This window comes from Hippoglossus hippoglossus, chromosome 5 (assembly GCF_009819705.1).
Source record: "Hippoglossus hippoglossus isolate fHipHip1 chromosome 5, fHipHip1.pri, whole genome shotgun sequence".
NCBI classification, from domain to species: domain Eukaryota; kingdom Metazoa; phylum Chordata; class Actinopteri; order Pleuronectiformes; family Pleuronectidae; genus Hippoglossus; species Hippoglossus hippoglossus.
In genome coordinates, this window is record NC_047155.1 from 27,818,829 (window position 1) to 27,833,202 (window position 14,374).

Sequence of the window (14,374 nt, forward strand, 5' to 3'; positions counted from 1 at the left end):
ATTGATGTTTGTTATTGATGTTTTTTTTTATGGTGTTTATTGATTATTTTTCGTTAGTGATCATATTTTTATTGATGATCAAAGGGGGAAGTGTAGTGGAAAATTCAACTGACCAGTGTCTAAGGTATTGGAAATCCCCCTGACCAGGTGTCTCACTGCTGTGATACTGTCTACCTGACAGGATGGAACCCTTACTTGGTGGTGTCTCACTGCTATGACCTTGATCAACAGGGTGCATGCCCTTATTTGGTGATGTTTTTCTTCTAACTGCTACAGCGGACGGACAGACACAGATGATCTCATGTCTTTTTTCATATTATGAAACGTCTCTTTGTATAAGTTCTGGCTTTTGTGAACTTGCGGCCAGTTCCATTTTGAGCACCCGTGCTTGTTGTGTAACCTCTGCAGAGCTTACTATTATAAAGACTCAAAGGCAACTCCAGTCTGAGAATTTCATTATTTCAAATCTCAAGATGAATTTCCATCACACTAATTTAACCTGGGGCGAGGTGTACTAGGCAAAGACAAATAGTCCACTTTAAAAAAAAATGCAAATACAAATTTCTTTTCACTCTGTACAAAATAAATCACTACAAAGCCCCAGAGTTTCATCATTGGATCGAGATTTAATATCAATAATTTATGACTATCTTACATCTGGTTCTTGCAAAACCTCTGAGTTGTGCCTGGAAGCCTTGGATCTTAATGACAAAATGTCCATTGGAGATTGGAGGAAAATATTTGTTCACGCTCAGATGCCAATTAATACGTCTGCTTCACTTCAAACGGATGGGTCAAACTTTTGTAACTAATATAATGCAAATACTTCTGATATTTTTGTTTTGAATGTAAAGATTTTACTTTTTTTAAGTTTAGGAGGGAGGTTATGAATATGATTTCAAGTATCATATTTAGAAATATTGTTTAAATTATATTTTTAATGTATGCTTCTTAGAGAAATTAACAAACCAACATGTTTCAGTTTTTAATTTTATTATCAATAAAATCCAACAGTGCTGTTCTCTGTCTTTTGTCCATGAAAAGTTTGGGAATGCATAACATATCTTTTAGAATATTTACAAAGATATTCACAAAACATAGACTCTATCAAACTGCTACCCTGGAGACTATGCCTGTTGCGCTAAAAAGTAATTAAAGGTAGTACTAAAGTATCAATATAACAAACAACGTTCAAATAATATAACATTTTTGTAAATTATACAAAACAAATTCTATTCATATTTAAATTGCATTTTAAAATAGGCTTGAATACAATATTCTTTTATTTTAGTATATACAGCTCCATATTTGAATTCTTCAGTTTGTACCAGACACTTTTTATAACATCATTAACATTTTTAACCTGCACCAGCATCCATCATGATAACAACATTTGGCGAGTGAAGCATCATAACAATTGAATATAAAATGAATGAGAAAAAAAATAGATAGCTAGATAACAGATGAATAAACCAATGTGTTTTACTGTAGGAATCAATAAGCTTCATATGTGTCTGTGGAGATTCTTAGTCATCCAGGTCATGGTATATCCAGGTATCCTTGATATGTGCGCTCTCAGAGGTCAAGCGATATCCGAAAGTGCTGCGCTCTTTGGGCCAGTTCCTTTGCAAACTCTTGAGCCTCTTGCAGAGCTTGCTTTTCTGGGAAGTGCAGCGCCGCCTTCTTTGTGGCCACAGCCAGCTGCTTCAGGAGAGCACACAGGTGGTTGCTCTTACACAGGAGGCTCTGGCTGGACCCTCCACGTTGAGCCTCCCTACACAGAGTGTCCACCAGTCTCTGGCCCACCATGATCACCAGTTTGCTATGTGAGATGAATTTCTCTGGGGGCTGGCCATCCTGAAGGCTACCAACAAATCCATTGATGGCCTTATGGAGTGCGCCAAAGTAAAGCCGACAGTGCTCTGACAGGGAGGGTGATTGATGTTCTTCTGTGCCAGCGCTGGACTCAGAGGAATTACGCTTGTTGTCAGCCTGAGTAGTGGAGAAAAGGAGCAAAGGACAACATATCAAGTCTTCTGCTTACTACAAGGAAAGTCTTAAATCAGGGGTAGATATATTATGTATGGAAAGACGTTTAGAAATTTCTAAGCGGCAAAGGTTGTCTTGGTGTTGGTCATGCTCTTTGAGTAAGAACAAATGTTTTGTGTTGATAGGAGATACTGACCTTTATCCTGTTAGTGACTGGTGTGACATTTTCTTTAGGATCTCTCTGGATTTTATTTTGCAGCTTTTCATATTCATTCTTAGTCTGGGGAAAAGCAAAAACATTACAGTATGAAGTATTCTTTGGTTTTTCTTAGTTAGAAGTTTAATCAGTTACCATAGAAAGGATTAAAAGCATTTACCTGTAGCTCCACATAGTCATTGTCATCCTCCAATACGTTTACTCCCTGTTCATCTCTGTTAGGACTTTTCTTTGTCTCTGGTTGACCTGTGGTGTTGAGAGGCTCTGAATCTTTCTGGGAAGCTCTGAACAGAAGCTTGCCATTGGCAATGATGATGGACACCAGGCGCTTGACATCCTCTGGAATCGTACGTGCCACCATGACAAAGCGATCCAATTGGTCAGGTGTTTGGACCTGACCCGGGTCCTGGCACAGTGTGTTGAGGGGCCAGCCAGCCATGTTCAGAGCACTCACTGTTTGTTGTAAGATCACACCTGAGTCCTCTATGATGGACAGCTGTTTATAAAGCCTTGTCTGAAGGTTGGTATCAGTCAAACGACGGGCATTACCCTTAACGTCCAGGGCAAAGTTCAGGAAGCAGGTCAGAGAACTGGCAATCCCCTCTGCGGCTTCTTTGATCTCCTTCAGATGTTTCTGAAGATGTTCTTTGCTCCTCCAGTGACTGCTGACAAAGTCCATAAGCTGGGGCACGGCCCTGATAATGGACTCCTGCAGGTCAAGAACTCTGCGGCAGGCTTCGTCCTGGCTGAGTGTGACCTCTCGCAAGGGTTCTGGAGAGGAAGAGCTCAGAGCCAGAGAGTCACAGGAGCTGGTGGAAGAGCTGGAGGCTGTGCTGATTCTTTGACTGTCTGCTGCTGAGAGATGTAAGATTCGACCTTTTTCACTGTCATCCTGCACCAGTGACTCCCCACTTCCTGGAAGGGCGTGGAAAGATGTACAAGCCAGAAAGTTCCTCATACGCTGCAGGCGTACCTTAATGAGTTCATGAGCATTGCTTGAGTCACCTCTGCACTCTAGGGGTATATGATCAAAGGGGGGGTCACTTAGAACTTGGTTGAAGCGTTCCTCTTTGGGTGGTACAGCATATAATGACTCCTCTGTTAGTGTCTGAGTTGGGGGCTTGTCATAAATTGGAAGGACTGGCACAACTTTGGGTGAAGTCGAGATATCAAGAGAACTGGGTCTTGGTATATCGTAAACTGAGGGAGTTGGACTGCCTCTTTGCGTGGGCCAAGCAGGTGCTGGAAGAGTGTCATAGAGCTGCCTACAAACACCTTTGCAGGGCATGGTGTCATAGGAGCTTTGGGGTTGGCTTGGGTTCTCAGGACCAACTGGTACATCATAGATCCACTCAGGCTTGCAGAGCTTTGGAAGGGTGTTGAATCCAATCATTTTCTGTTGCTCTTCTGTGGTTGAGGGAACAGGGATGTCATAGTTGGGGTCTTGAGGTGGTGGTGGTGGAACTGCATACACCTGTGCACAATAACAAGGTTGTCAAAATCAGTTACGCAGGGTAAAAGGTACTTCAGGAATTAAGCAGCAATTTTTCTCTCTCGAGCACATTTTCTTTTTTGATCTTCACACGACTTTTCCCTGAGTACACTACGAATGCCTTCAAGAAGAGACTGTCCAGAAGCATGAATTGCTATCTCCATTTGTAAGATTCATTGTAGCGACAGTACAAAGCAAAGACAGAGTTCTTGAAACGATATTAGAAAGGTAGTGTGATGCAGACAGGAGGAAGCTACAGCCCATTTTATACAGACATCCCTCTATATTGCTTCTATTAGAACCCTTGTTATGCTGCCTTTGCTTATGATAACCTGCCGGTGTCTCGAATCAAAGGTGTAGCGCGTAACACAACAGCATCAGTGTCTGTCCCACCATGCCGGCGCTCCCTTTCAAACATCAATCCAGCTCTGTGACTAACTCTGCCGAAGACAGGGTGAGACAACAATGACCCCATTCCATGTTTACATTTTATACAAAACGCCAAGGAGGAATTAAGGCTCAGCATTCCTTCCTGCAGAATGCCAGGCTGTGTAAAACAGGCTTATGATGGCAGGCTCTTCACCCCACCTTCAATAGTGGACTAATGGAACAGGTTTAAACACTTCTGTGTTTTTACATGGTCAGGCAATGCTTTGTGTGCATTACAAAAGGCAACAGAAAAGGAGTTTTAGATTTGTTTTTTCAGGTGTCTGCCTCATGCACGGCCGAACAGATAGGCTTCCTTTATTAATCGGTCCAGCTGTCGACAGGCCGAGCGATGGCTCATGATCTACTTATAACATATGCATGTAAATGTGGCCTAAAACTTTTCTTTTTACACTTAACTTCTCTTTTCTTCAGTTTAAAGCACAATGATAATGACTTGGGGTCTGAGTGCTGGAGACACATTAGTTAGTTTCAAGCATACTGGACCTTTAACACAACGGAATACAGAATAATAAATCAAATTAAAACAATATAAAAGGAAAACGCTGCATTTAGTCAGAAAATGGCAGGTTCCTTGTTTCATTAATCCCTTTAAAAACTTACATAAGCGTCTCCTGGACTGTTACACCTGAAATTCTCGGAAGAGTCAAATCTCTGTCCCAGCTCTGGAGTCGGAATCAGCGAGTGTTTTCGAGACATATGTCTTGGTGTTGTTGATGCCTGAAAACAGAACATCACAGAAATCAGTGAACATATCAGACCGTTACCCAACTCAAGTACATCTACAAATAGTCTTTCATTTCTTCCTTTCTGTTGTGTATATTTTCAGGAGCTCACAGTGATGGTAGAAGCTCGTCTTGCTTGGTTCGGGACATCGTAAACCTCCCCTCTTGGACTGGACACAGTATTGAAGCCAGAATGCTGTGGACAAAGCAGACAGACTGTGAGATTGGGATTGACTGGCCACACTTGCACTGCTTTGATCAAAGCAGCATCTACCTCACTGACCTCTGCATCAATGTGTTTATGGGGACAGTGTTTGGTCTGAAGCCTGCTGAGAGTGCCAGAGAACCCCATTATGCATGCACTCTGCCAATTAAAACAGCTCTCTAATAGAAACCATGCTGCTCATTGAATATTAGGTGGCTCCTGCAGAAGGGAAGAGGGCTCCCCTGCAGCAGGAGAGGAAATGGTGAACATCTGGGTGAGTTTCTCCCCATTCTGCCACATAGTCACCCGTACAGACATTTCGGTCTTGCTGGGGTCTCTGGTGGCATGGGCTGCTGTTTGCAGTTAAAAGTGTCTGAAGTCTGTGTCTGTTTGTTTTTTACAGGCCCATAAAGACCCTGGTGCTGCATGCCTGTCCCCATGGAGAGGCCCCTGGTCCCCATCTGTAAGCTCTTTTGCCAGCAGGGGTTTCACAGCATTGCATTTCTGTAACAGTCTACCTCTCTAATCATGAGAGTGAACACTTCCCAAGAAAAGAACCAACTCTGACCTTGGAGCAATAGATTGACTAACATCGACACTTTTTTCATAAACAGAGACTTGTGTTTGTAGAAAAAACATTTTGTACCTTGTCTCCTTTGGGTCCCTCTGAGCTGTGCTTAAGTGCTGACAGATTCGAAGACGATGAAGGAGTGGATGGGACCTTGTATATCATGTCCATGTGTACATAAGATGGGCTGCTGGAGGGTCGAGGGACAACCGGGATCTGGTAGATATTTTGCACGCTGACATCAGTTTTAGCATCACTTGATTTGGGTTTTTCTGTGACATGGCGTGAGGGGCCTGTGCTGGTTTCAGTCTGTGGTAGGAGCTGCAGTCTGTTTGCAGGGGCCAGACCATGACGTCCATACAGAGAGCACATCCACCATCCACTGGTGCCGGCAACGTGTTGATCCACCACCACGACTATGTCACCTTTTCTGAAGGCCAGTTCATCTGCACACTCTGCAGTGTTGTCATACAGAGCTTTGGCCAGTTTGTTCTGAAAGAGAGAACAGTGAAGAGGGAAATAAAGATAAGGAAGTAAAATAGGTGTAGTGAGATACTGTGTGTCACTTTTACACCTCAAAGTAAGATACTTGATGTGATACAGTCTATTCTCCAGAACCCTGAACTGCATTTCTAAATATGTTTTTTTTTTTTTTTGTTGACGCATCTCCAATGACATTATATCCTCTTGCACAATGTTGCAACATGTTACACGTCTGAGTCTTCGTCATATTCACAAGGAAACACTACAAAGTCAGAATTTATTCAAGTCGTTGATGCACATGCAACAATTGTTATAGTGACCGTGAAACAAAATAAAGTTGATGTTTTGAATGAAATCCTTTTTTTTTGCTCTTTATTCTCACTTCCTATTTGTGCTTCTTCAAAGCTTCCTCTTGCAGGCTTGCGAGCATCCTCTCTCATCACTCCATAAATACGTTGACTTGTTTAAATGAAACCTTTTTTCACTCCACATACCATTTACCCTGCAGTAGAAAAATGATAATGAACCATGTGTTGATTTACTGCTTGTGGGACCTGTGTCGCATCCTATACCTTTGTCTCTCTCTCAAACATTTCCTGTCTCTGTCTCTAGTTAAAAAAAAAAAAAAAACTACATTCACTTTAAACATACATTTCAACAGCAGAAGTCTGATTGATTCACTGACAGGGGAACAAGTAACATTTTACATATCTGTTATCCACCTAATTCCACAAATGTCTGTATGTGGAATGCATATCTTGGAAATTGTTCATCTTATCGGCTTCACATTTGGCATGTGTATTCTTAGTGGCCTGAGGAAGTGCAGTGTCAAATCTGGTGTTATTTAGAGCAAGCAATATGTTCAGTGTAGATAACAATTGAATAAACAGGTGACTAGCGCTCTGCAGCAGTCAGTGAGGGCGTTGGCCGTGCACCCTCAGTGTGTTGACCGACATGAACATGTCTACTTCAACGTCCTTGGATAAACAACAGCAGTGCTGATATAGCCAACATGCAATGTAAGAAAAAGTAACAGCAGCTCAGTAAATCATTTAAACTTATATATAAGCAACACACATGAACAGTAATAAAGCAAATTCTGTTTAATTTTAAGAAAAACAGTAACTATATAAACACAAAGTTTTCTAACTTCACTCTGCACCAGGGACTGTATATAAAAAGCTCTGCACACAAACAATATAAAGTGTCAGTATATTGTAGAACTGTTTGAGGAGGACTCACTAAAGGACTCTGAAGTAGCTCTGGAGCATCAACACAGACCAAGAGAACAGATCATTCAAAACAGGCAGGAAGCATGAGATTGTGCTAATAGTGTATGTAATGCCTTTTTTTGTTCAGTCATACATATTGTAACATACACATACAGTATGTGTATGTGTACACTGAATATAATAACTGACCAGGGACATTTTTGGAGAGCAGTGTTTCATAGAAATGATTTCACTATGTTGCAAAAATGATAAATACAGTGATACTGTTGTAGCAACATATCGATGTTGCTGCTAAATCGCATATCGATGAAATGTCGAGGGGTCCACATACTTTTGGAAGTGTCTTGTGACATATTTATACACCCAACCAAAGGAACACAGCAGGGACGCAGTCAGACAGAAACCAAACACACACGACCCACAGCTGATAAGCCTATGAGTGTGTGTGTGTGTTGTTGAGGGAGCTCTGCCTTGTCTCAGAGGGTGAAAGCTCTGCAACAAAGAGACCATTCACCATCAGATCCCCAAAATGCTCAGCACCTGTTGGGATGCAGGCCTGTGGAGCACACCACTGACTGACGCAGACCTTACTCCCCCCGACACACACACACACACGGCAAGCCTCAACAAACTCCCTGCCTAATCCTCTGGGTCATGCTACAGACATGCAGGCAAAATACACAGGCTCAGATGACAGTCAGCGAACACACCACCCAGATTTATGTTGTGGTGCTTTCTCCTTTGAATCCTCACCGAGCACTATCCTAAGATGACATTAGCAACTGACTGGTTTCACGATTGTCACCACAGACTTTGTCACATGAAGATGTGCGTGTAAAAAGCCTGCAGAGTTTCAGTGCCTGTACTTGCAATGGGCCACAGATGCCATTTAAACCACATAGTGTGTGACCTGATTATTGGTTCCACTTAAATGTGACCAAATTAGATGTATAAATGTCCTTTGCTTTAACCAAAGTTGAACCCACAAACTTAACTGTCGGAATTAAAGTTGCTTTTCCTGAGAAGCTTCCCCCTGCCTCACCTCGCACTGTATTCACTCGTGTCCCTGTGTTGATCACCAAGTACAGTAACCGAGTCAGATTCAGCTGTGACTCTTTTGGATTCCTGCACACGCCTGCTTGTGCTGATCAGCCCCTCTGACAGCTGGCCTGCAGGACTTTAACTGCACAGCTGTCTCCGCCCTGCCTCTCCCGTCTCTCCGCTCCATCCTGTTCACAAATTAACATCGGCCCGGCACACGCAGCGCAAGAAATGCTTTTAAAACTCCGGGACAGGAGCTTCTGTTCCGCCACTGAGCATCATTAGGCCAATTCAGCTACTTGGGATGTGTTGCTTTCATGACACATATTTACTGAAAGAGGCAGATTATTTTGTGTTGATTGTGTTAATAGTATGTGATGCCTTTTTGACACATGTGACACACATTGTTACATGTTCATACACTCTGAAGGGGGGGGGGGGGGCATTCAAACAGACATGTACTTTTCTGTTGGAAGGAATTGTTAGATAATCCAAGAAGTGATGCACTCACCTATTCTCTTGTATAATATATATATATATTAAAAGCTACAGAGTCTCAGTGCATTTCTATTCAAACTGATGATTGTAGATGTTCATTTCTACACGATATATTTCATCTAACTATACTGCAGCCATAGACAGGCATTCATCAGGTATTTCATGACTGTGCTATGGATTAAATATCTCTATTTTTTAAAAGAGTGATGTAGTTTCGATAATTGCACTATTTTCCCCATATAAGCAGAAAGATTACCTGTAGAGATAATCTATCGAGTGTCAAGTCCCAGAGAACCACTGGAACACAAGGAAGCAGTTCTCAGTGTGGGAATAAAACCCTCTTGGTTCACTAAGACCTTTTGCCCCTCGACAGCCAGGTCATGAGCCTGGGGTCAGGTCAGCACCTCATCCATTAAACATTCACACACATGCCAGGTCCAGCACACTGGACTAAAACTTCAATAAAGTTGAGACAAATCTTTTTTTACAGAGCAGTGGCAGCAGGGTGTTCAAGACGAGTAAGAGCACATATTGAGATAATCTATTTTTATATTTTTAATTTGGACAGGAAGTCTGCCCATAAATATTACTTATTAGACTTTCCCACAATTTCTTAGATACAAAGACGGGGGCAGCAGGGGAGACAAGGAGGAGAGATAGGGACAGACAAACAGAGGGAAAAACACTGAACGAGACATTTGGTATTCCAGTGTCCACATGTTGGGAATTCGTTCCTGGTCGATCAATTTTATCATCTGAAAACGATCCTCAGATGTGCGCCATGGAAAATTACCTTTGTCAACCTTCTGTCCAAAATAAATAAATTCAAAAAGAGGCTGTGGAGACTGATTCAGGCTCTGTGGCAGTGACACTGACTCACTGGAGCTGCCTTGGAATTTCCTGTATTGGAACTGGTGAGAACTATGTCAAAATCTCAAACACAAACACACAACTGATGAGAACCTCCAAGGACCCTTTAGTGGCCAATCAACATTCCACATAAACAGCACAGCAATGTAAGGCAATGGAAACAGTGAGAAGACTTCATATATTTCATTACTAACTAAACAAAAAAGGCTCAAGATTGGATTGACTGACTACCTCACTCTTTTATGTGTTAAAGTAATTGAATTGGCTGTGCAACTGAATATATGGGGCATAGGTGATAAGTATGATGACAGGTAAGACATGATGCGTTCTGAGGACCCACAAGTGCAAGACATCTGTTGGATTTCTCACTTGAAAGACAGGGGTTGACCTTTAAAGCAAGTCAATGAAACCTTTGCAACAACAACCCACAAAATATTCCTATTTAAAATGAAAGGTTGAATTCATAAGCAACAGGATGCACCCTCACTATGTCTAGTATGACCAGTAGCTTATTGTAGCTTCATTGGTACACTGTTTGCAGCCATGTGTTTTTGCAAGTTGAGGTATTTCAATGAGCTACATAGAATTTACAGAGGAAGTTGTGGGAGATTACTGGGTCAAACTACCACCCAGGAGACCTTTTCATCTGCATTATTACTTTCATTTTTCACAATTGGATTGGTAAGGTTTAGGCTACAAAACTACATGATTAGGTTTAGGCTACAAAACTAGGAGATTAGGTTTAGGCTACAAAACTACAAGATTGGGTTTAGGCTACAAAACCACTGGATTAGGTTTAGGCTACAAAACTACATGACTAGGTTTAGGCTACAAAACTAAATGATTAGGTTTATGCTACAAAACTATAAGATTAGGTTTAGGCTACACAACTACAAGATTAAATTTAGGCTTCAAAGCTACAAGATTAGGTTTAGGCTACAAAACCAATGGATTAGGTTTAGGCTACAAAACTACTGGATTAGGTTTAGGTAATAAAACCACTGGATTAGGTTTAAGTAATGAAACCACTGGATTAGGTTTAGGTAATAAAACCACTGGATTAGGATGCCGAGAACCCATGGCATCTATCTCACAGGTGTCAAAGAAAATGGAAATACATATACCCTCTGTACAATGAGTCCTATTACTGTCTTTTTGTATACTAGTAACTTGTTCTCACCAACCATAGCTCCTTACAAGGGAAACTGGTATTACTAAGTCATTTTCGGGCTCTTCTCTCCTTGTTGTACTTCTACTGCAGATGGCAAATACAACAGTGTAGGAGACAAGATTGGTGGTGCAGCTATATGAAGATTGTAAATGAAACAAACAGCTTATTCAGCTTCATTTGGATGTCTGATTATATTTGTCTGTGAGCAATAGTTATATCTTATACAACTAACAGATTTTAATTACAGTAATAGTCACTGACAGTTTGTTTCCCAGAGGTGTAACAGTGAGTGTGGTTGAGGGACAATATGAGGAGCAGTAGATAACAGGCTCACTGCTCTGCGGTACAAACTTATCTGACTGCTCACACTTTATTTATACTCGCACTTCCTCAATCTTGTCCTCTGCCTTTTGTCAGTGTGTGTGTATATGCTCTATGGGGTCACTCCATGGCTTAACTTGTGGCTGTTACACTTTAATAGAGTATATTTATAAGTCGAGAGGTTAGGGTTAGGGTTAAGATTGAGAAAGAAGTTTTGACTAATGATACGATTTTATTTACACTTTCTTTGACTGTACAAAAATGAATTGCATTTTTATTCAGCACGTGATTTAAAGGTGCTGCAAAAAACATTTGAAGACAAACTACTCTTTTTCTTTAGATAAACCTGAATAGATTTAATTGTTACCATTTTTGCCTTTAAAAGACAGACGTGATGAAATTGAAATAGGACACAGTAAATGGTCCAGCCGGCTGGAAGTCCAACCAGGGACCTGCTGCTCAAGGCTTATAGCCCATGTATCTCAACCCAACATATGCTTTATTTTACACTTTTTTTAATACTGTGGGCTGTTGGATGGATTATTCGAACTGAGCCTATGCAGTTTTTTAATACAATTTGTTTTGCTTTAGTGTTGATAATGCAAATGCACATGATGACACCCAAGCCACTTCCAGAGTAATTAGCAATTGCTGATGATGAAAGGTATTTTTTTTTAAGTCTGTCAAACTATTGTTGAAGGACCGAAACTGTAGCCCTCACAATATGCAAACTTCTCAGATGCTTTTACAGGAAGGAAATGCATAGGCCTCCATGACACATGATGAGAGTGGTGAGAACGAAACATTAAAGTGGCAGGTCGTAGAAAACCAATGAGCTGAAAGACATTAAAATGCTCCTCTGCGCTCGGGGGAAACTGTTGGCGCTGGCTGATAATTCTCGGTGGCTTTGTTGCTATGAGCAACACATTACATTGTAAATGAATCAATATAAAATTATATATTGAATAGAGCTGCAGATTTAAAATACAGGCCTGCTTTTCAGCTAAACTTCCAAACAAACCAAACATCTTAATCTTCTAAATGAGAATTCACAATAATGGTTGTGGGAAGTCCTACAGCTGCTGCAAGCCATTATTTTTTCATAATATCTATTTTTTCATCGATCAATGACTTACAATTTGATCCATGTCTCAGATGTACTGCCACGGACTCTAATTTCTGTTTTCGTACTCTCTTTAGTCTCTTCAAATGATTTTTGCTGACATCATGAACTATGATGGCCTCTCCTGTGTGACGAAAAATAATAACCCTCAACAGTCAATGACTAATGACACGGACTGACCCCCCCCCCCCCAGTTTCCTGTAGTGGGATTTGAAGAGGATGCTGCCACTTCTCCATGCCAGCCTCCTGCTGCCTATGGCCTCATGACTGTCTGACTCCTGCTCTCAGATGACAAAAACAGACACATCAACAGCACACGAGGAATCCCAAAATAGCTCTATGAGATAAATTCCTTTAGGGAATAACCTTATAGAGCAGAAGTGAGATTGCTTAATCTGACTGTTAGTCATCAACCAAATAACTCGTTTTTTTACCCTTAAAGAAGCATTGAATAGGATGAGCTCACTGAGTTGTTTGTATGGAAAAATGTCAGGATGATGCATTTCCTTTTCCTCTCCCTCTCCCTCTACAGACAGGTCCTGGGAAGATTAGGCTTCGCTTTTACATTTACCACATTTATGCAAAGACCCCCAAACCAAATATTGACTGGTCTGGTAGGCCCCACTCTGAGAGATAACTCTAATGCTTCCCCCATCTGCTGCTGCTGGCTGCCAGTGTATTCCCATTTAGTTACTGTGGGAGTCCTGTGACCAACACTGACTTACAAAGGTGAAATGGTGCACATGCATCCCACTGTTAATGTCTTGGTCAAGCTGCAAAACAGATTTAGTTGCAGAAGCGTTAAGTTGTACCAACTCAAAATTCCAGAGCATTTTTGCAGCATCCAGCCTGGTTAGTGAGCTGAGGTTACAGAGCTGTCCAGCTGGAGGGAGATTGCAACAGGAGAGTGCAGGAGCCAGAGCAGAGTCAAACCAAAGGTACACATGGAGCAATGCAACAGATGTGCACTAGGTATTAAAGATTCGAAACAAACACGAAGGCATTTTCCTCAGCCGTGTTTTAACGTCAGAATCTTTTTAAAATGTAGGAAACCAAAATATTGAAGACACACTTGCAAATTGCAACATTTAAGAAGTGAAACTCACCACTAATGTCTCAATTATTTGTTTCTGAGCAGACTGAGATGTTAAATTCACTTCTGAAGGCTTTTGTGTTAATGAGGCTCATAAAGTTTCCCTCTCAGCTCTGTGTCAGGATCAGGCCTCTCAGGTTACAGCCTACAGTAGAGCGGGTCACAGAGGCTGTGTGTAGAAATAGGTGGTAGCTGACACCGCAAGTTAAAGTGAAATCCAAGCAGGTGGTCTATACAAGGACATTCCTCTGCATGGGCAACAGCCGACAGCAGAGCACATACAAAAGACCTCAAGGTATAAATTCAAAAACTGCATTATCACTCATTCTAAATAAAATGAAAACAGCATTTTGAGGTGAAAGTTTGAAGTCTGAGCTGATGGAGTGGCAGCAGCACTCACCATGTTTGCTGAGCGGCTTTTTTTAGTCTCCACACAGAGAAATGAGTGCGTCCACAGAGGGTCCGTTTTCAACGAGCCATCTCCAGCGGCAGTGTGTGTGAGAACTCTTGGGGATTTACTCCTTCTGTGCGTTTCTCATATTGTCTGAGCTGTCACTGAGAGGCAGACTCTTTTACTCCCTGGGCGGGGAAACCAGGGTCCATGCCATTGACTGAGCTGCTTTCTGCAGCCCCATTGGCCAGAGATACCCCCCCTTCTCTGCAGCTGCCCCACCCCAACAATGTTTTTTGCCCCCCCCCCATTTCCATTTTTCTCATACTCCTTCATCTTTCTGGTAAAGGAGAAATGTGCAAATGAGTACCCAACTTCTTTACTTTTCCAACTAACTGAGGGGATTTCTGTGACAATTTTTCTTTGCTTCCTCTTTTCTTTTAACTCTGACACATTCCTTCATATGAGTGACGGGTTTATAAAGCAGGTTGGGGAGGGAGGTGGAAGT

General features: G+C 41.7%; 1 protein-coding gene across 2 annotated transcripts; it reads right to left on the reverse strand.

The window, feature by feature from the left end:
- Positions 1-982: 982 nt before the first annotated feature.
- On the reverse strand, positions 983-14,004 carry cass4 (Cas scaffold protein family member 4). 2 transcript variants are annotated; one of them, XM_034584337.1, is made up of 7 exons: positions 13,876-14,004; positions 5,722-6,135; positions 4,983-5,066; positions 4,749-4,865; positions 2,367-3,680; positions 2,186-2,269; positions 983-1,992 (listed from the first exon to the last, which is right to left on the reverse strand). In XM_034584337.1, the coding sequence occupies exons 1-7, from the start codon at positions 13,876-13,878 to the stop codon at positions 1,576-1,578; spliced, it is 2,433 nt and encodes an 810-aa protein (XP_034440228.1). In that variant the 5' UTR covers positions 13,879-14,004; the 3' UTR covers positions 983-1,575. The 2 variants fall into 2 exon arrangements, with proteins under 2 accessions (XP_034440228.1, XP_034440229.1); XM_034584338.1 differs by lacking the exon at positions 13,876-14,004 and having other exon boundaries at positions 4,749-4,848; positions 5,722-5,858.
- Between the last annotated feature and the right edge of the window lie 370 nt (positions 14,005-14,374).

Coding starts and splice junctions, on each gene's coding strand:
- cass4 (XM_034584337.1), bottom strand. Junction 4,866..4,982: donor GACGAGCTTCTACCATCACT/GTGAGCTCCTGA, acceptor TTCTGTTTTCAG/GCATCAACAACACCAAGACA. Junction 3,681..4,748: donor ACAGTCCAGGAGACGCTTAT/GTAAGTTTTTAA, acceptor TATTGTGCACAG/GTGTATGCAGTTCCACCACC.